This window comes from Megalops cyprinoides, chromosome 3, assembly GCF_013368585.1.
Source record: "Megalops cyprinoides isolate fMegCyp1 chromosome 3, fMegCyp1.pri, whole genome shotgun sequence".
NCBI classification, from domain to species: domain Eukaryota; kingdom Metazoa; phylum Chordata; class Actinopteri; order Elopiformes; family Megalopidae; genus Megalops; species Megalops cyprinoides.
In genome coordinates this window covers 6,238,933-6,260,495 of record NC_050585.1, presented here as the reverse complement: position 1 = coordinate 6,260,495, position 21,563 = coordinate 6,238,933, and the positions used below count along the sequence as shown (strand labels likewise).

General features: G+C 41.1%; 2 protein-coding genes across 7 annotated transcripts in view; both read left to right on the top strand.

Moving 5' to 3' along the window:
* The window catches only part of LOC118774089 (synaptotagmin-like protein 2), an 18,476-nt gene extending 14,663 nt beyond the window's left edge, over positions 1 to 3,813 (top strand). Inside the window, exons 5-6 of the mRNA XM_036523218.1 lie at positions 32 to 155; positions 3,741 to 3,813. Of these exons, the coding sequence (XP_036379111.1) occupies positions 32 to 155; positions 3,741 to 3,813 (197 nt within the window). The remainder of the gene's footprint in view (positions 1 to 31; positions 156 to 3,740) is intronic.
* sytl2a (synaptotagmin-like 2a) lies at positions 3,791 to 21,563 on the top strand. Of its 6 annotated transcripts, XM_036523230.1 has the most exons (14): positions 3,791 to 3,804; positions 4,040 to 4,148; positions 6,593 to 7,372; positions 8,008 to 8,079; positions 13,390 to 13,494; positions 15,438 to 15,532; positions 16,489 to 16,608; positions 17,081 to 17,250; positions 18,841 to 18,943; positions 19,100 to 19,261; positions 19,577 to 19,655; positions 19,909 to 20,005; positions 20,257 to 20,462; positions 20,981 to 21,563. In XM_036523230.1, the coding sequence occupies exons 3-14, from the start codon at positions 6,640 to 6,642 to the stop codon at positions 21,127 to 21,129; spliced, it is 2,091 nt and encodes a 696-aa protein (XP_036379123.1). In that variant the 5' UTR covers positions 3,791 to 3,804; positions 4,040 to 4,148; positions 6,593 to 6,639; the 3' UTR covers positions 21,130 to 21,563. The 6 variants fall into 6 exon arrangements, with proteins under 6 accessions (XP_036379123.1, XP_036379127.1, XP_036379125.1 ...); XM_036523234.1 differs by lacking the exon at positions 6,593 to 7,372; XM_036523229.1 differs by lacking the exons at positions 3,791 to 3,804; positions 4,040 to 4,148 and having other exon boundaries at positions 4,156 to 7,114.

Here is a 21,563-nt window from a genome sequence, read left to right as displayed (position 1 = left end):
CTGCCCTGCGTTCTGTGCTTTGTTACTACAGTGGAGCTCACCGAGATGTGGACGGAGAAACCCAGTTTTGTCAACAGTGGGATTCGGGATGTTTTCGTTCCTCCAGAGCTCTCTGGACTCATAGACGAGCCGTCAGGACAGCCAAAGGAGGAGAGGTGACTGTATGACACCACACGCCCCTACCCTCACCCCCACCCATTACCCCTTCTTTTAACTGTGGGTCCAGCTGGATATCACTCTGTTTGGCCTGTAAAACACTTGGTTGTTTGGAAAAAAGTAATTTATCTCCATAGACCCTGTTAACAGACAGCTGAAAGAGGGCTGTTTGCCAACAACTTCTCAGTTCCTGCTTGGCAGGACCATATGGCTTTGCACTTGAACATACTTAAGATAATAATGGAATGCACTGGGAAAATGCTGTAAACCTATGACATGCAGACACAAGGTTCTTGGTGAATATAATGCCAGGTGTTTGCCCAGTTGGTCCCTCCCCCCATTACCAAACCAGGTGTGTGTTTTGAGGTGCGGTCTGAGGTGTGGTCGTCTGATGATCCAAAAAGCCTGATGACTCCTGATGAGTCAAGATAGGAATTTCTCACATAAGGGGCGTGTTAACCTTATCTCATAATGGGCATAGCAAGGTATGATACTAAAAAAACATTATTAACATTAACATCATTAGGGCTGGGACAATATAGTTATGTCATGATTTGGTTTCATATACGATATGAGGTTCGCGATTCGATATCGCCACGATTCGACTGAGCCTAATAACAGTTCAGTGACAAAGTATGAATATTCAGAATTGATATTTCATGCAGCCATGCAAAATACAAAATAAATTCTCATTTGAATTAGGTTCTCTACTAGACAACACATAAAGAGATCAAAGTAACAACAGAAATACAACAAAAGTGTCATAAATACAAAAATAAATGAATAAATGCAACAAAAATTACAAGTAAAATAAACATTCAATAATAGTTGTCTACATTTAGGCTGATCCAGTGAATGGAAACCAGTGTCTCTCAACTATCCACAAAGATAAAATTGTCCTGAAAAATATAAGCTTGCCATACACACTTGGCAGCTTTGGTTGTTACATAATGTGTAAACAATATGGAAACGTGACAAAATCCAGAAAACAGCAGAGAAAAGACAACAGACAGGAGAGGAGATGCAAGAGCAGAAGAAGCCTAAGGTTAGAATTCACAGCAGGGGTCCAGCAGTCCCACAGAGCCTGAATTTTGTATGTTCAATTGGAAGCTCATGCTCACACACTGTATGTGCATGCATATCAGGGCTGTATAGTGCGACAGTTTTGCTTGCATTTGCGATTAAAAATAATTTTGTGCGAAATTAAATATTGATCCACTCGCAACCTTGCGATCAGTCTCTGTAAGCGCCAAATTCATGTTGTTTGATATCAGAATATACACATTTATTAAAATAAGTACTTACATGTAATTTGAAGTAGTGTTCCTAAGTAACAGTGCTTATTACAATACCCTTATATTTCGATTGTTTACATGATTGGCTCTTGTCACTTTAAGAGAGAGACGCGGATGTTGGTTGATGTGGTAATGAAATGTAGCAAATTTGCTGGTATTTTCTGTTTTGTTTAGAGTGGAGCTGCACTGTTTTCTTACCCTGTTGAATTACAAGTTTAAGGAAGAAACATGTAACAAATTTATTACATCTGTTTCTGCTATGTACTGTATTTGTTTTTGCATTAACATTTTGCATTCATTTATGGCTAGAAGTACATCATACAGTATATTTGCTATCTGCAAATCGGGGACAGAAATAAACATTAGCTACCTAGGCCTACTAGTCAAGGCGTTGTAGGGACATGTACAATGAGTGTCTTCTACACAACTTCATTAGCTACTCGTAAATACGTTGCCAGGGATGTGGTGGAGATACGGTCCAGTATGATAGGTAACGCAAAGACTATCTTTGACTAAAGTTAGCTCAGACCAAAAGCAACAATGAAAAGATAGTTCTTGGTTGTGAATGGGCAAACGAGAGACAAGTGAACTTGACATATGCAGATAAAGCTCTGCTTGCACTAACTAGTTACTAGTGCATCATTGGGCAAGATTAGGGTACATTACAAAGTAGCAAATATCGCAATATCATTTTCTGATGTACAAAATGGATCGTAATATTTTTGGATCGCGATATATTGAATTTCGATTTATTGTCCCATCCCCAATATTCATCTTATAAAATACGACATGTCAAGAGAGAAAGTGTGTAACTGTTCCAGAAGAGATTTATGTGAGAGTAACTCCACTACAGTAATACATTCAGTATATTCTAAATGAATGACTCACACATGCAGTATTAAAGCATGATATTTCTTTACTTTATGAACAAAAAGAACTAAATAGGGACCCAAATCTCCTGTGTGCAGTTGTCTGTTCCCTTTCCAAGGTTCTTTTTTTAAACTTCATGATTAGTAGTCAGACACACAGTCCCTGCTTATCAGTAAATGCTCTTGCAGTGAAAAAAATATTTCCTCTTGATTAAAGAAACTCACCCGCATGTATCCCCACCCTGTCTCACACAAACAAATATTACATCCGCCCATTAGCGCAATTAGCCTGAAGCCGGCTCAAGTGAGATTATATAAGTATACTTAAGCTCTGGCATTTGAAGTATTCATTGGCAGTGATCCACGATATTGTGTGAAATCTCCCAAGCCCAGTAACAGCCCCGACGAGGGGACATGAGGGGGTTTGAAGGGACAGGACTGAAGAGAAGTTTGTGTTGGCTTCGCTGTGGCTGCCCATGTCATACCACGCGAGACCAAGGACAACATGTACAGACCTTTCGCCCCAGTATTAAACTCACAGATTCAGACATGCCATTATGTACATTAACTGTGTGTGCTTATGCTTATTTATAATATAGCTGTCATCAATCTTAGCCGATAATCTCACCAATGGAAGCTTACAGTGCATGACGTGGTTAAAACAGCAGTTAAGAATTAAAATGCAGACATTGCAGCTGATAATTAAATGACCGGTTTCCTTCTAGGATGATATACAGTTGAATGAGAACATACCCTGTAATACTTTTGAAAATGGAATTCCAGGCGATATCCAAGCAGTTTAAAGAGAAAAGAGAAGGGGACAAAGTAAATGCAGGGCTTTAAATGAGGGATTATAGACCAGGGAGAATGCAGAGCTAATATATTGGTAAAAAAAAAAACAAAGATGTTTGAAGAGGTGTTTGACGTTGTTACTGTGAATATGTTCCTGTTGAGCTGGAGCTGTTGCTCTTGTGTTGTTTATCACTTGAGTCGGGAGTGCTTTGCTCCGTGGCATGCGACAGACTCGTAGCCTCCGTCCCTCTAATCTGCCACATTCCTTCTTGGGATTGAGGCAGGGCAGCGCTTTCTCATGGGGCTTGAGCAAATTGGTGTGATTGTCGGGCCGGAGTCAGTCAGTCAGAAAGGAGAGACTTGCAGCTCATAGGTTCTGTGCTGTAAGCCGCTTCTGAGGTCAGTTCTCACATGCCTCGGTTCTCTTTTTTCCCCCTAGAAAAATTACCATTAATAGTCACATTTGAATGGCAATCAAGCACAATTTGTGTACTTTAAGGAGACAGAGGTTTCTTTTTGCCCTATAGTAGTATATTTTGTCCATGCATTACAATGAAGTTAGTTAGTTGCAGTGTTTTATAAGCCCTTGATTGAATGTGTTTGGTCATGTAAATTGTTCTTGCTTTAGGGAAAAGAGCAGCCTCCTGCCAGGCGACCAGAAAGATGGAGTTACAGTACCTTCTCCTGCCAGGGTTTGTTGAAACGCATTTCCACATGTTTAAAACTTTATAATGCGTCTTCATTTCTTATTATTCATGCTTAAAAACTTGTTTTTAGTCACTTTTCCTGAGGCCATTTTATTTTGTTTGTTTTTCAGAGAAGTATGCACAGATAGCGGATGACTTCATTTCACTTTTTAATTTGCTAGACATATGTCCTGGTTATGTTTTTGGTTTATGTCCCTGTTGTATCTCCTCTGTATTAAAGCAACGACAGAACCCTTTTAATAGTGTGCTGGTGGTGTCCGACTCTTCAGAGGAAAGAGACATCCAGTTAACCAATGGAACAGTGGAGCACATCACGGCATCTGAAGGGGGTGAGGACTCACCACAGTTACTGTGTACACCAGTCCCTCAGGAATGTGGAGCAGATATTCTCTCTGGGGGTACATAAGTACATAAGAGGTTCGATGATAAGAACAAGCCATTCACACCAGCTTGGCTTGTCATTTTGCCCACAGTCTAGAGTGTGTCTAGTACTGCATCGAACCTGGATTTGAACACTCTAAGGGTCTCTGCCTCCACTACCTGCATGAAAAATACTTTGCAGTGCCAGTGTGAAATTTACCTGTAACTAATTTCCTCCTGCACTGTCTTGTTCTGCTGACAGACCTCAGCTTGAAATAGCCTCTATAGTCCACTTTATTAATCCCCTTTTAAAAATTTAAAAGCTTCAGTCAAATCTCCCATGAGTCTCCTTTAGCTGAGACTAAAAAGATTAAAGGTATCTCTTTGGTTGCAGCAAAATGAGGGTCTGGGATTGGACTGGAGTTTTTAAAATTGAAATCTACCTGTGATGTATCTGGACTGGAAGCAGGTAGTATGACGGACACAATTTTCACGAATCTCTCTGGCCCATAAACAGCAGCCCATTTGGTTTGTGATAACGTTCTCAAAATGTTTGCATAACATTGTATTGCTGTGATTATCATGTTGCCATGATGATAGGGAAATGTTGTGAGACCTTTAGTTGTGGGTGCTATGACTCTATTTGACATGTTGGGGTATAGATTTAAAGAGACTGTACGAAGACTGAGTATAAGGAATGAATGATTGAATGAATGATTTCGTATCACCTTGAAAAGTGTGACTGGGTCTAAATGTACTTGTTCTGAACAGAGTATCCCAAACATATAAAAAGCATTGGAATACATTTATGCACACACCACCATAAGAAAGACATGGAGCAATCCATAATGTTGAGAAGCTGGCTTTTAAAAGTGAATGCTCATATTACAACCATGTGAGAGGATGTGTTGTGTCATCAGTGTGTTTACTAGTGATTTGTGAAACTGACTAATGATCCAGCCTTCAAGATTTTATTTAGGTGACTTAGGTGACTATTTTGGTTTTAAATGAGTGGACTACTTGAAGGACATGCTGTCAAAATATTTTCCTTGCAAAGAAAAGTAAGTCTGGTCAACTGATCCCACCGAGAGTCTTGCATCTAACTCTAGTCTTTGGCTGTGGTGTCTCTGTGTCTTTGGCATGGTTCACTCCTTTTTTTGCATGAGCGCCCTGTGCATGCATCGCTGTCATGTCATAAACACGCATGTCACAGCACTGTAACATGCTCATAACTCATCAGTAGGCTGCAGGTCAGACAGAACCGGATTTGCAAATATTTGGACTCAATGGACAGCACTTAAAATGGAACACCATACATTAGTGCTTAACAAGCCTTCAGTCATATCCCCTTCAGAGAACCACTGCAGTTTACAATTGCCATATAATTATTACTGTAATAAATCGGTAGTGGGGAATAGTTATGGTAATACAATGCATATTAAATCACATAGTCATGTCTCACTGTTACAGATGCAAGGAGTATAGAAGAGCATAGGAAAGAAGTAAATCCACTTTAAAGCTCTGTTAAAGACGTTGCCTCCTTTGGGCTACATTTGTATAGTTTTTGTTGATTTGCATTACCACTTTAAAGAACAAAAATGTAAAAAGTCTCAAAAATGTGGATTCCTAAAGATCGGCATTTTGTGGTTTAAGTCTAAACAATACAGCAGTTTGTGTATGCATATTTTTCAGCCTCTTGGATTAACCTGCAGTACACTTGTGTAATAACTATAGGATGCCTAGGTGCTTATGCACATAAAAGCTCCTAATAGTTTTATAACTAGGAGTTAGGTCACTCCATTTGGTACCACAAGCTTATTTTTGAAGTGAACATTGCACTTGTATTTCAGTGCATGTTCTTTTATTGTCCTCACACAGGGAAAGAACTAATGAAAAAAGATCTAGTCAGATTTTCCCAGAATGTAGCACTGGTTTCCCAATGTTTTGCTAAAATTGCGGAGAGATTATTCAGGAAGCCATGTACCTCTGTGCTTAGGCAGTAAGCCTTACTGCATGACTTAACCACGCTGTGCATACATTGATGTAATGTTTGAATAAAAAAAAAAAACCCTTAGAGTGTTTTCCATGGTGTTCAAATAATGTAACCCCTTAAAAGCAATATCACCAATGACCTCACCTAAAAATGAAAATATGATCTGGAGATTACTCATTTTAACTTACATTCAACAGAGTTCATTGCTTTTTTTCAGACTGTGGAGGGTATCTACTCATGTGACTGCCTGCTACTAAATTGCACACATATCCTTATGGATCTGGAATATGTGTCTCTCAATAGATGCCAATGTGCTGGATTCATAATGCCTGTAGAAAACATTCTGCTTTGCCCTCTTGTCTTCATCTCCTGTAACACTATGTTTTATCCACCCCTCGTTGTCCCCTGTTGTTTTCACAGACACCTTACCACCACCTGAGACCGCCATAGACAGTGTTGATAATCTAATGTCAGAAGGTTCAGATGCCTTAGAGGCAGCATTCACTGAACAGGTGCCTATGCCCCAAAAGCAGACGGTCGTTTACACCCAGCAGGGTTGTCTGCCAGACAACGACGCCGATTTTTCCATCAGCAGCGGAACGGCCGAGTCGAGCGTTGCCTCCGCCACGCCCAAGGGGATCCTCAAGCAAAGCTCCAGTGGCAGCTCTTGCGATTCTCCGGTCCGTTACAGCGACTACAGTGGATGGCCTGAATGGGCGAACAGCCAGGAAACCGATTCTCAAAATGCTGCCGGTCAGGAGGGAGATGCCGCGGCCTCCGAAATAAGCGAGTCCATCCACTCTCTGGATCGGAAACAAGTTAGGTTCTCCCCAGAGGTCAGCGTGAATGAAAACGAAACAGTGTCCCCGCTACTGGATGACCAAGGGCTTGGAGAACAGGACCTACTGGATACTGAATTCGCAACATGCTCAGATGAAGAAGGTGGGACATGCAAGTTAGACGCAGACAGTATTATGGATGAAGGCAGCAACAGCCTCACCCAGAGTAGTGCTGTAAGTGAAATACAGCAGAACAGAGAAGATCCCAGCTTGACCATGAATGAGGCAGACTACCCCCCAAGTAAGGATAGAGCATCTCCTACCTCTCAGTCACAGAACAGCAGGTTGGTGAATAACCAAGAAGAAGCGGACACAGGTGAGAGGAGAAGCCAAGGCATAGGTCTGCCCCAGAGCCCTGCTGGTAAGACTGACACAGTGCGCATCCAATCAATGAATAGTAACAGCCCCCAGCAGGGTGTGAAATCAAATCAACTAATTAATCAACCAATCAATCAGTCAGTGTCATCATAGTATTCAACCTTTCAATCATCGCTGGAGCTGCAGTTATACCTGAGAGCACTGGAAAGCCACGGATCAACACACTTAGTTTAATGGTTGGATAGTATTTAATTATTAAGAAATATAAGAAAAGATGAAGACATTTTCTCCAATCCAGAATGTACTGCAAAATAACTTGTTGCTCATAACTCATGCATCTTATTTCTAACCATTGTTAATTTCTGTGAATCCATACTAATCACTAATGTATATAAATATTCCCTTAATGTGTACATATGTGAGCATATATGTACTCGGCACTTGTTTACATATATGTGTTCATATATGCTGGTCTATTCACTGATGGTGATTGGTGAATTGGGACTGCAAGGATGATGCTTTCAGTAATTATTGGGTAATTGGGTATGACAACATATTGTCTCTGACATTGAAAATCAAAAGATTTTAGATTGAAGAATAATTCTGTCAAAAGAGTAATGTTATTTCAGTGTTTGGTCAGTTGCTGGGTGATACGAAAGCCATGCATTTTGTTTGCAGGTCAGCAGGAGCAGCGAGCTGCATCCCCTGCCTCTCAGGTGTCCACCGGCCAGGGCTTTGTGGATCAGAAAGGTAAGCCCATTCATGCAAGGGCGCGAGGCCACGGGCTCTCCTCCAAGCCAGCAGAACAGAGTTGTGCACTGACAGAGGAGCAGGGGGGTCCCATTGCTAAGGTCCTAGAGTGGTTCAGCAGGAGCTCCAATATCAGAGGCCAACGAAACGAGCAATCCGAGATTCAACAGGATAACGAAGAGGCTAAGGAAGATTCCCAACCTCTTGAGGAGGTTTCCATGAATAACAAACCAGCAGACAGTGCTGATTTTGGTGAGCCTGAGTTGGTGGTCGAGGTGGAATCGCCAAAGCTGGAGCTGTCAGAGAGAACCTTTCTGTGTGAAGAAGAGGTCAAGGATCGTGAAGATGGAGATGAAGAAGCACAGACTCCGGATGAAGAAGAATCTTACCCTCAACAGATGACAGATGAGGCCACCCTTCCACAGTATGCTGTCCACTCCCTCTCTCTCCACACAGAAGTGTCCCTTCAACCAGAACCAAGCATATCCACTGCTGAAATTAAGCCAAGACCGGAAACTGAAGGAAAATTGATGTCAGGGCAAGAAGCACACACTGAGGACACCCATGTCAGTTCAGTCATGAAGGAGGAACAACTGGAAGTGAAACAAACAGAGACTCTAGATGAGAATTTATCTCAAAGGCTTGCCAATTTAAAGTCATTTTGGGAGAAAGGAATGAGTGGCCCAAGAATATTGATCAGTAAAATGAGTACAAATTCCCAAATAAATGAAACAATGGACGTTGTTGACCAAAGTGAGGTGCAAGGCCAAACATGGAATAAATCTGATGTAGACCAGAATGAGTCAGAGCAGGAACTCTCATTCACATGTGTAGGATCCTCATTAGCACCTGAAATAGTGGAAGATACCAGCGGGAAGCATGTATCACATGTGAAAGATAGGAAGGAATGTGAATCTCCCACTCTTGAACCAAGCACTGAGAAGGCATCTGTTGATTCAGGAGTCAGTAGCAAAGAGGTGGTTGAACAGTCGATCCCTTCCCTAGTCCAAATGGATGTGAGCCCGACAATTGTGAGCAGCTCCAAAACAGACCCTGTTCCAACACCAGCACAGGTGCAGGAAGGTTCGTTTTCTTTTGGAAGTGGCTCCTTGTTGAAAGGCCAGGATGAAAACAAAGTAGGGCACATGGCTAAGCCAGCAGCAGTTGTTGAAGAGGTACATACCCTGCCAGAGAGACCAAAAACTGATACTCAGACAGCGCGACAGGAAGAAGTCCCTCCTGAGCTGGTCTCTCAGACTAAATTCAATGCACACACGCTGCCAGTCTCTCCAGATACAGTCAGTAGACAAATTGGCAGCCAACAAGAGAGCAAAGGTGGTATAATCAGCAACCTCAAATCGTTCTGGGAGAGAGAGAAAAGTGGATTTAAAATCATAGTTGGAAAACCTAAAGAACCTTCAGGAAGCAAAGTGAACTTGAATGTGGAGCCCACTCTTTGTCATACAGATAAACCTGTTAACCTAAAGACAACAGGCACTGAATGTGGGGGTCAGTCTTCTCTCCTGTTAATGAAGGAAGGAGTTGAAAAGGGCTCTGCAAGCCAGGCTCCAAATGATTCACAATATAAGAATAGCCCTTCAGACCAGGTTCCAGTCAAGACTGAGCTATCCTTTACTGAAGACATGCCCAAGAGTCCCCACTCACTGGGCCAAGAATTAGCCGATGGTGTCATGCCAGTAAGCCAGTCACCAGCAGTGGAAACAAAAATACCTGTCAAGCTAGATCCCCCAAAAGTCCCACCTAGGCGAAAAATCAAAACAGATGTGTCTTCCTTGAAACCCTCTCCTGTGGATATATACCCGCCTAATAGGGAGCTTGTGGAGAAAAACCAGGAGCAAACACCTACTGCAAACACCTCTGTGGTCACAAAGCCTAGCATTGAGACAATATTTGCTCTAAAACAGGGCAAGCTGCTGCGAGGTGATCGAAGTCGTATACCCCGACCTCGGAGGGGCTTACGGAAAACCGCAACGGGGGATCCTGTGGCCGTGCAGTCCCTCCCCAAACCTGATGACAAAGAGTCAAAGCCTGGGCCAGCTGTAAGAATCAGTTTAGGCAACCAAAATGGTAGAAAAAATTCTCTGCGGCGTGCAGCCGGTATGCATGCAGACAACTATAATGAAGGAGGCCTTGCTCCTCATGAGCATTATAGGACAACACATGAAGGAAGCCAGAGAGGAGGACAGCCTGCCCACAAGAAGGCCAGTGAAAAAAATCCACTAGGGCCTTCGGAAGAGACAGACGCCCATCCCCCTCTGGCAAGATCTTTCGTTCCCCGAGGCTTTCAGCACTACCTGGGAATCTCAGATGGAGCAAGCCTGCCAAGTACCCCATACAGACAGAAGAGAGAACAAGCAAAAAGTGCCTCCCTCCCACGAGCATCTAGACCTGAGTTGGACGTGGTGCCAGGACCTCTACTGTCCAGCACCCCGAGAGTTTTCCGAGAGTCCTCCCAGAAACTACAGAGCAAGGGGGGGAGTGAGGGGCATGGGACAGACAGCGTGGATTTGGACTCTTCCAGGAGCAGCACATCTGAAACCTGGTCTCACTCTTGGGCAAGTTCAGCCTGTGAGCTCCCAAGTTTTTTTAAATCATTTTTTACATTGATTTACAAGTGATTCTGATAGCAATTTTGCAGAAATATGTTATAATTGAGTAATTTTTGGTGGAAGCAGGGTTTGATGCTTTGTCTGAGGGATCATGCCCTTTGTCGGGGGGATGTGGGGTCAGGAAGCATGTGCAAATATAGTGAAAAAATAATTCATGGCTTTTTCCTCATTCAACTTCAAGGTCAGTTTTAAGCATATCACAAATTTAAATCAAGGAACATACAACATAATAATGTATAAAGCAAATATAAAATGGAGGCTACTGGTTAGATCTTCGGACTTTGACCCCTAATGTTTACAATTAATATAGGCATACCCTCAAAAAACCTGCTTGACACCATGGCATCCCTCCACTCACAAATAAAGACATCTCAGATAGCTTCTTTTGATAACATAGTGACAAAATATCCATCAGCTGTATTTGACATTAACTGGTGTACCTTTATTGCACTGCACAACTACCCATTTAAATTACTTTTTAATTGAAAATGCAGTTCTGTAATGGAGTAAAAATCTTCAGCAGTTTTCACTTTATCTACAAATGATCTAGACTTCCCTCATTTCAGTTGGTCATTGATAAATAACAATGTTTTTCGATGACAGTGTTAACCCTGCTTCTACAGTACATAAATGCTGCAAAAATGTCATCTGGGACATGCTAATTCCCCATAGGATTTTTAGCAGTTTCAGAGGATATTTCTGTAAGAGCAATGTAGTGTAATAAGCTAATGGATTTAAAATGTAGTAGGAGTAGGAGTTAATGAAAGAAACCCTTTGAGATGCTTTGCTACCTTAGCACTAATTATAATACACCTTTACAGGTAAAATGAAATTACTTGTAAATGACACTCAGTACAAATCTTTGCATCAGATGTGATCAGATGTGCTTTTTCTTGTTCTTTATGCTGGTGTCACCATATTTTAATCATTATTAAAGGGAGGGTGGGTAACAGTGAGTGACAGCTAGTGTAGAAGAGCTCAGAGGGTTTCGCTTATTAGTAGTTGGTGCTACCATGGTGACACTGATCAATGGCCTCTGGTCTCTTCTGGTGTCAGCCTTGGGTGACCTCATGTCCTGAGATCCCTGTGCCACGCATAATCATTGGTGCCTCCTTCATTTAACGCAATCAAGTCCTGTCACTCTTCAATCACAAGTGGCATTTCACCAATACCCCCTGTCACAGTCGATCGTTTTCTACATTAGGAGAGGGCCCGATCTTGGCCCTCTCCAGTTGTCTCTAAATGACTAATAATCTCCCTACTTGAGCTCTTGATTCAAGGCGATAATGAGTTGAATCAAGCAGTTAAGTGCTGGTGTGAAGAAGCTCATTTTGGTCCCTCCAGGAGCAGAATTGGCTGCCCCTCATTGAGCACATTTATAGAATCCCATCATCGTAACAGTTGTCTTTGCCTTCTGTTCATTGTATTGTCAGAGTAGGAGCATGCCCTTGTGTGAGTAACCAGTGATTTTCATACAATGAGAATATGTCTCAATTACATAATTGTTGCAGAACTGATATTTGATTAGGTCATAAACCTAAAAAACAAATGAATTGCATATATAACAAAATGAGTTAGGGAACTGCAACTGCTGCACTAAAGGAAACACTCACATAACCCAGTTTTTATTTTTGCTGCAATGAAATTCTGTTTGCTCCCAAACCACAGACCACATCTTTGAATTATAATAGCCCGAATTGAGTTCCCACTGCTCATTACTGGTTATTTCAGTCAGTGACATCACAGCTCTTTAAGCAATTTGTGCTTGGATGTCTTTACTTGCAAGTGTTTTTGGTGCCAGGTGGCATGTTGCCAATTCTAATGGCATCAGATGTTGATCTCTCTGGAAAGATTTATGACTCTTAATAGAGCTTTGGAACATCCTGTTTTGGTGTAGACACAAGTATGTCTTGTGTCCAAAGATAAACTTTAAATGTGCAGGCTTTAAAAGTTAAAACGTAATTCCTTTCAAACCTACAGCTCGATGTCTGGGTATTTAAACAGTGGGTGATACAAAATTGACTGACCCTTGTTTTGAATCAGCTCTCCAGTGTGATGATTGTTTGGTTGAAGAGAACACTATGAAGGTGTACAATGTATCCACAATGTTTATATTTTTGTCACTTATAATGCAAAGACACTTTCCTTCACTTAAAAAAAACTAAATTATGCTGTGATCCAGACAGACTGTGTTCGCTAATTCCTTGATTGATAAGGGTCCTTTTAGCCATGCTAGTTATCTGTTACAAGGCTTGGTGCTATGTGCACTGCTAATCACTCATCATTGTTGGTATACCATGTTATAACAAACACACTTTTAAAGCTAAATCTTTTGATTACCTGTTGCAGTTGATTGTGAATTCTAAAAAACCCCAAAATTACTAGTGATTGGTAATAACATATGAAAACAAACTGTGTATATGGTCAGTTAAGATGATTTTTGAAATCTAATATGTATTGATTGCACAGTTTAAAACAGTATAACTGTATGTGTAAGAACTGATTGTAATTCTAGTCAAAGATCAGTAGAAATGTCCAATGATAAACTTTGAATGAGATGTCATATCAGTAAAAATGCTACATTTCTGTTTTTTTGGAATGGTGTCTGGGCAGGTGTGTTGGGTGTAAGTAATCCAGATCATTGTGTTTGCAGAGTTCATTCTCTTTTAATCTGTGGCAGGTCATGATGAGGCTCAGACCCCTGTTAGGATGGCCTTAAAACGAATCTCTGCGAGGCCCATGTCCTTCTCCAAAAGTCTTGAGGACATTACGTCACAGCCCACAAGTGAGCAAATCCTTCCCCCCGTGCTTTCCACTGGCAACAGTGGCCCTCTCGCTCACACAAACGCACAAGGCTGAGGGGCAGAGCAACCACCCAGCTGTTTGGGAAAATTGGAAATGAACAATTAAATGATACATTATGTGGTCACGTGTTTTGTGCAAACTCTTTTTGCATCACAGCCTGTGCAGGGTATTGCTCTGTCCCTGTTCTCTTCACACACAAAAAGCCAGCTTCTGAATATTTGAAATTGCTTCAAAACCATTTTCAAGCATATTTCACAGGAGTGTCCATGTTCGGTCTCAGAAAGGGACAGAATTTGCTAAATCAACAATTGGTTATTAACTGGGATAATGGGTGGTACCAATTCCTGTTAAATGACACCGTTTAATAGTCAATAGGTGGATTTAAAGTCAGGGTCCCCAACAGCTCTGCAGTACTGAACTTGGCCACTCTGGGTATATGATGTAGGCAGCAGGTTTACTCTGAGAAAGTGTGATTGAGATATGATGAAGTTTGAATGTATGAATGTGTTTACACAGTTATATATACTTTGTCATGTCAATCAGATGTCCTGTTTATGGGCTGGGGTCCTCTACATTTCATGGAACATGTTCTTTGTTACTGTTGGTGAAATACTAGACTACTGTGACTAAGGTTATTTCCTTCATCTGAATGCAGTCACAGTGCAGCAGGCAGGCAGACTATTCATAATTTTTCGCTGGTCTAGATTGTTGGTTTAAACATGAAAGTATGATTATGGGTTTGGGAGAGGGAAATTTAAGATTATAGTTTGTCATCTGAAATTCTTATGTTGTTGTATTTTTCCTCTGGGGGAAGAAAGAAGTAAAAGAAGTGAATTAATACTGAGAGCAGACGATGAGAGTGTATTTGTATTTTAGGTAAAAGTCATGGGTTGATTAAATTCAAGGTTAAGCACTGACAATCCAAGTTCGAGCACCGCTGTATGGTGTCCTTAACTGTGGAATTGTGGGTAATGAAAGGCTTTCCCATCCAAGCAGAACAGGAAGCAGAGCCTCAGAAGAATCTCAAAGAAATTTCTGCTCCATTGTGTAAGACAGGTACTTGCCGGGTATTGACTGTAAAATTGGTAAACTAAGAAAATCTTTAACTAACACAGTATGCATCTGATTAACTGCTCATTTAAACATTTACTACTCATTTAAACATCTCCTGAGGAGATGGTATCAACCCTGACAATCTCTAATTGGATGAATGAGAACTGGAAGTTGTGAAATTGTCTGTAAACATCTGAAGAGCAATAATAATTTGCCTAAATATCCCAGGTTGTTTGTCCTACAGTAACTCTGTTTGTCAATGTGATCATGTCTCACAGAGAGGGGGAGTATTTTGATTCAGCTAACCAAGACATGAAGTGGTCGGGAAGACAAAATCTGCGTCTTCAGGAGTGTCATATGAAATTTATTCAGCAGGAAACCCTGAACTTGCCTTGTTTATTACAGTTCTGTTTCATTAATGAAAACTAATTTTATTAAACAAAATCATAATAGGTTTATGATTTAACAATCAATCCATATGATTTCTTTCCATTACAGAATGCATCTTAAGATGATCTGTATGAATGGTGTGATAAAATGTGAGAAAAAATGCTGAAGTTCAGCAGACCTATGATTGGAGCCTATTCGAGTATGTTCACCATCGCACCATTTGCAAAAAATACACAGATCCGCTGTAACGTACCACACTATGGATGTAAATAGTCAAATTCAGGAATGACGATATTGAGTAGTGTGAATTTGATGAGAACATGCCCCGTCATGCCCCTTAGTGTATGATGGTTGCTTCTCACTGCGAGACGTGCCATAGTGCTACGTCTCGCTAATGTATCTGACATAGGGAGGGAGTTTGTTGTCACCTGGTGTGAGACTGTCTACCAGAGGTGCTCAGCCCTGCCTGCCATCCCACAGTCTCCACGACGCCGGCCACTCCCACCTCCTCCTTCTCCGACCCGGAGCAGATGAAGAAGATGAGTGCTTCTGTGCCTGCCTTCCTACAGGAAGAGGTGAAGAGAAACCACGCTCAGAACCACAAGCCCTGTACCCTGAGCTGTGTGCTGGGCTTGTCAATAATACATGCATGGTTACACAGAAGCAAAGTGCAAAACTGAATTTACACAGGAACTATGTGGTTTTAGAGTTTTAATGTGTGACTGCAACTCTTTTGTGCTCAGCCGTAGTTAACATAACTTGCACCACTGGACCCAAATAAACGTGGATTTTACAGTCTTGGCCAAAGCCAAGACTATGATTTATGATTTGCATAAAGGTAATATTTAGATGGGGGAAGGTTATAGTCCATTAAGCTACATTAGCAGTAATGACACAATGCATTACATTTCCTTGGCTGAGGGATAACGCTATATTAATATAAATATTGCTCTAGAGTAATGAAACCAATAACGCATTAAATTGCCTCCATTTGTGGAGAGTGGCATGTAAATAGGGACTGAATGCAGAGTGTTGGAATTAGTAGTTGCTGTTGCTGTCAACATGACTTGATTTCAAATGAGAGCATGCTGTTTGAGCTGCATTTGCAGAAAGCAAAGCAGGTACTAATGTGAAAGCAATTTTTAAGTGTAGGCATATTCAACAGATTATCAGAGATAATGCTATAACCCATTCACATTCATGAACAGTCTTAAAAGCACTTTAAAATGCATTTGGTCCCTGTCGTCTAAGACTGTTGTAGCACATGTTGAGAATGCTTGAAGTTTGGGAGGGGAGATAAGCAGCTCTAATATATTGTAGTACCTTATCATTGGGTTACTAATACTGGATGCAATTTGTGTCTTTGGTACAAGTACAGAGGTATCCAGATTCATCTTCACATGTCCACAGTGTGCACCCAGGAGTACCCTGCTCTAACCACTACACATGTACCCTAATGTGTGATTAACCTGTGTGGACGGATACCCCCCGTCTCAAGCCCTGCCCGTCTCGTTTGTGCGCTGTCTTGTAGAACGATGGCAGAGACAGTGACACCACCTCAGAGAGCAGCTTCCGCATTGGCAGACAAATGAGGACGGGCAGCACCTGCACTAACCTTAGCATCTCTTCTGGCATGGCATCCTTATCTTCTGTATGTCCATAAGCGCACGCCAAGTGGCATCCATCGCTAACAATGCACTGTGCTCTCTGTCTATGCAAGACAAGTCTGTTTATTCGAGTATGTACTGTGTACAGATTCTAAACATATTAAAAGGTTAAAGATTCATTTTAAATGAAGAACCTCTGTGGTTCATAAGTTTCTTACTTTCAGGTCAGCAGAGGTCAGTGTTTGTTCTGAGCTGAGCTGATGTTCTTTGAGAGAGTGACCAAACGGATAGCATGAACCTAAATTGATTCTCAGGAGGTGTTATGGGGAAAGAATGTTAACTACCTTTAAGGGAATCCTTCATCTACTTATGTATGGTATTTGAGTAAATAACATGCAGTGGTGGATGAAAACAGATTAAAACACTGAAACACAGACTAATGGTAAAGTTGTTGCCTTGGTCAGTTTGCTGTGTGTGACCCTGTGTGTCTCTCCATGGCTCTCGGTGGCCTGGCAGGTCACCGGCAGTGTGATGAGCATCTACAGCGGGGAATTTGGCAATGTTGAGGTCAGAGGGACCATCCAGTTTGCCATCAACTATGTGCAGAAGCTTGGGGAGTTCCACATCTTCGTGGTCCGGTGCAGAGAGTTGGCGGTGGCAGACCCCAGGAAGAACCGGTCTGACCCGTAAGTGGCTTCTTGGAGCATGCTTGAGCCCAGTCGGCAAAGCAGACCTGTCTCGCACTACTGTTGAAGGCTGGAATGCTGTAACCTGAATGCAGATGTTACTGGAGTCAAGCCACACCTGGAACTGTATGCGTATTTAAATTTAAAGTATTTTTAAACATTTTGTACAAATATTTTTGATACAGTATTTTCATATACACGGTTTTTCAATTCAGCACTGTATTTAAAACTACACTTAGAGAATTTGAGACATTTTAGAATAAATTCAAACTGTTTTGAAGCATATGTATAATATTTTCAAATACAAAGGATATTAATCTTACAGATGTATTTGAAAATATATGTAGATATGCTATACCTTCACCTAGAATAACAACTTCAATATCATGTTTATGGAAAATCAAAAACAACTTTCCCCCACATTTAAAGGAAAATATACAATAACTATCAAATGTATCTGAAAAGTATAGTCAAAGTACCTTATTTATTATTTTGTTTATTATTTGTTATAACCTATTTGCTGTTAAACCTATTTGTTGCTTTGGGAAAGTATGTGTATATTTCATATACTGTAGACTTTTTTGAAATGTATTGAAATGTATTGAAAATAAATTGAATACTGTTGAATACATCTAAAAGATAGACTGATAGTAAAACATGTATGTATTTCCCTGAGGTTCTGGTATTAGAAGGGAACATTTCCTTTTTGGTTCTTGATATGTATATGTCAGTGGCGGCTGGTGAGCTGGAAACAGGGGAGGCTGAAACATTACCTTTAAATCTATCATTACTTTCAACCTGTTCCCCTTTATCTTCCTTGATTAACAATAAAACAAATAATTCACAGAATAAGTGACACCAATCCCGTAAATGATTACGCTTGCAAAACAGTGCAGATTGTCTGTAGTTTGTGTGCTTGAGAAAGCTACAACATGAGATTGTTTAATTAACAAGGATGGCATTTATCGATTTAAATTATTCATGACACATCACAGCTTTTGTGAGGTCTGTGTTCTAAATGTTATTGTTCATTGCACTCAACCTAACCTAAAAGTTTATTCTCAATAATTTAAATCGATCTAATTAAATTTAGCTCCGTTTTGTAATTTGAATTTTGTAACACAAGAAAGCTATAATGTGAAACATTTAAGAGAAAGCTTTGAGATTACTTGCCACTTAATTGTTCAAATTGCCATCCTTGTTAATTAAACAACCTCATGCTGTAGCTTTCGCAATAGCACACAAACTACAGACAATCTGCGCTGTTTCGCGAGCATAATCATTTACTCTGTTTACGCATTGGTGTCAATTATTCTGTGAATTATTTGTTTTATTGTTAATCAAGGAGGATAAAGGGGAACAGGTTGAAAGTAATGATAGATTTAAAGGTAATGTTTCAGCCTCCCCTGTTTCCAGCTCACCAGCCGCCACTGGTATATGTTCTTGATATGTATTTTAGAGAGAATTCGATACAAGTATCGCTTTGTGTCATGTCATTTATGCGTACTAGGATGTAGCCAACACAACAGACCCTTATGGTTTTACACTGTATGACAATTACGATACATTGGTCTGTGCTTCTGATTACAGATATGTTAAATGTTACCTCTTGCCTGACAAAACAAAGCTGGGAAAGAGGAAAACCACAGTGAAAAAGAAGACCTTAAATCCTACCTACAATGAAATCCTGAGGGTAAGGGGGTTTGATTTTCTGAAGTGTATACACACAGTATATATATCTATATATATGAGAAATGTGACGTTGTCTAAATATGTGGTTTAGTCTTTTGCCAGTCTGATTTGAATTGAGTTGTTCAGTGGGCATCACTTGTTTTCTGTCCCTATGCAGTATAGAATTGACATGGAGATCCTAAAAAGCCAGACACTGAATGTGTCTGTGTGGCACAATGACACCTTTGGACGGAATAGCTTTTTGGGCGAGGTGGACGTGGATTTGTCTGAATGGGACTTCAAGAACACACAGATGAATGACTTCACCCTGAAACCAAAAGTAAACGAGGACCAGAAAAGAGCGTTAGCCTCAATCGAGGCAGTTTCTTTCCATGTCTCTGTACTCTGTAATCAAATTATCCTTATACAAGCAATAATCCAGAGTGCTTCCCCGTGTGTGGGTCATGTAATTAATGCCAGTGGAAATGTATTGCATCCCATTTTTGCATTTCAATAGCATGTGATTAACATTTAACATGAAGTGTTATAGACTGGATATATCTATTTGTGTGAATGGGTTTGTAATCACAATATGTTTAGTGGGCAATAATGTGTGGACACTGATGCCTCTGGTCTGCCCTGTCTCTTGGCACAGTCCCACTCTGGCCTGCAACCCACCGACTACAGGGGGGAGATGAACGTGGCCCTACGCTTCCTGCCTACCGTCTCTCACAGTAAGCAGCTGCTTGCTTCCCATAGTCAGTTCCAGGCTGTCTGAGACAGAGCCACAGTTCATGATGGAAGAGGTCTGAGCTGATGCTCTTCTGAGTTTATCCGTGTGTGTGAGAGGGAGTTGCCATTGTTGGTTTTCTTTTTTCAGCTGTCTCATTCTTAAAAGGCCATCATTTTTACTGTGTAATGTGATAACAGCAGGAACTCTTCAGCTGAGCATATTTGTGGCACTCATGTGTGACTTGTGTGACCTAGGTAAGAGGACACCTAGAATGGGTGAAGTGCAGATCTTGGTGAAAGAGTGCAAAAACCTACCAGTCATCAGGGGTGCGATCGACCCTTTTGTTAAATGGTATGTATATATTATCTGTTTTTAGAAACTGATATAATATGCAGTCATGGGATATCAGTGCTTTATGAACATGCTTAGTTGTAGATTATGTTGCATGATGTGTTTCATTTGTTTCCTCAACTGCAACTTACAATAATGTCCAGTAGAGGTCACTCTTCCTTCAGTCCTTGTGTATTATCTCAAACCGTAGATGACCGTTCATTCCGTTAACTTTGATCATCTTCATCTGGACCTGTCCCTTGCCTCTGCAGTAATGTGCTTCCAGACACCAGCAGGAAGGGCCGGCAGAAAACACGGGTGGTAAAGAGGACGGCCGATCCTGTTTTCAACCAAACCATGGTGTACGATGGCTTCCAGGCTGAGGACCTGCGAGAGGCTTGCGTGGAGCTCACGGTCTGGGACCATGACCGTCTCAGCAACCACTTCCTGGGAGGCGTGAGACTCAGTCTGGGCACTGGTGAGAGCCCTGGCTGTCTCCTGTGTCCTCGTCCTCCTTGATGATAATTACTCTGCGTGACTCACATGCCTGTGATGCAGTTGTATTCCTTTCTAGTCAGCAGTGTCTTCCACACTGCCCTTGCTGCTACAATGTTACTTTTTCCATTACATTTAGTCGCTTACTGGTTTCTACCCCACCCAAGTAGGAGTCCATTTAGTAGCTTCACAGGTCAGCCCCAAAATGGCGTGGGCAGTGCAATTCTGGAGCTGGGGCAAAGTGCAGCAAACAAACTATCATAAATGAATTGCCTCAGGTGAACTTTTGTTTAGTAAATGTATTATTGTCAAACACATGGTCTGCTACAGTCATGTGCTCACATATTTGCAGTGAAATTTTGTTGTTCCCCATGATCCTGCCATAAGCGTATACTGGCCAAGGAGGTCGTTTCAGATGAATACGTTAAACCCTACATAAGAGCGCATTCCCATTGCTCCTCTTGCTTAACAGTGTCACATTATCTGTCTTTCTCCATGCAGGCAAAAGCTATGGGGCGGTTGTGGACTGGATGGACTCTAACGCTCAGGAGGCGATGTTATGGGAACGAATGATGGACTCACATAATGAATGGGTGGAAGATGTTTTGCCTTTGAGAATGTTGATGATGGCAAGGGGCATGTCGAAATAAGAAGGATTAAGATACTATTTAAGATGCTAAATTGTGTATGTCTGATCACAGAGAATTACCCTGCTATTCGTAAATCAAGTATGTATATTGTGTGTTGTTCAGTATGTACAACAATAATTTAATCCAAATTGCCAAATATCTTCTTGTCAAGTTAATTAAAAGATATGGTTACATTGTATTGCTGCAGGGCATGGGTACCCTTCCAAGATGTTTGCTTCTACTGAAAATTTGGGGTCTCTTTTGTTTAGAAATGTTTAAAGGATTATTTCTTTATAAGATGTTATTTTTGTTTCAAGTTAACTTCTTGTCTACTGATCAGTCAGATAGCAGTTGCATTTACCTCTGAAAATTGGGCTCATAATCACTGTGTAATCATGGAACAAGCATGTTTTTATTTTCAGTTACAGTATTGTACTGCTACTCACAATAAATCC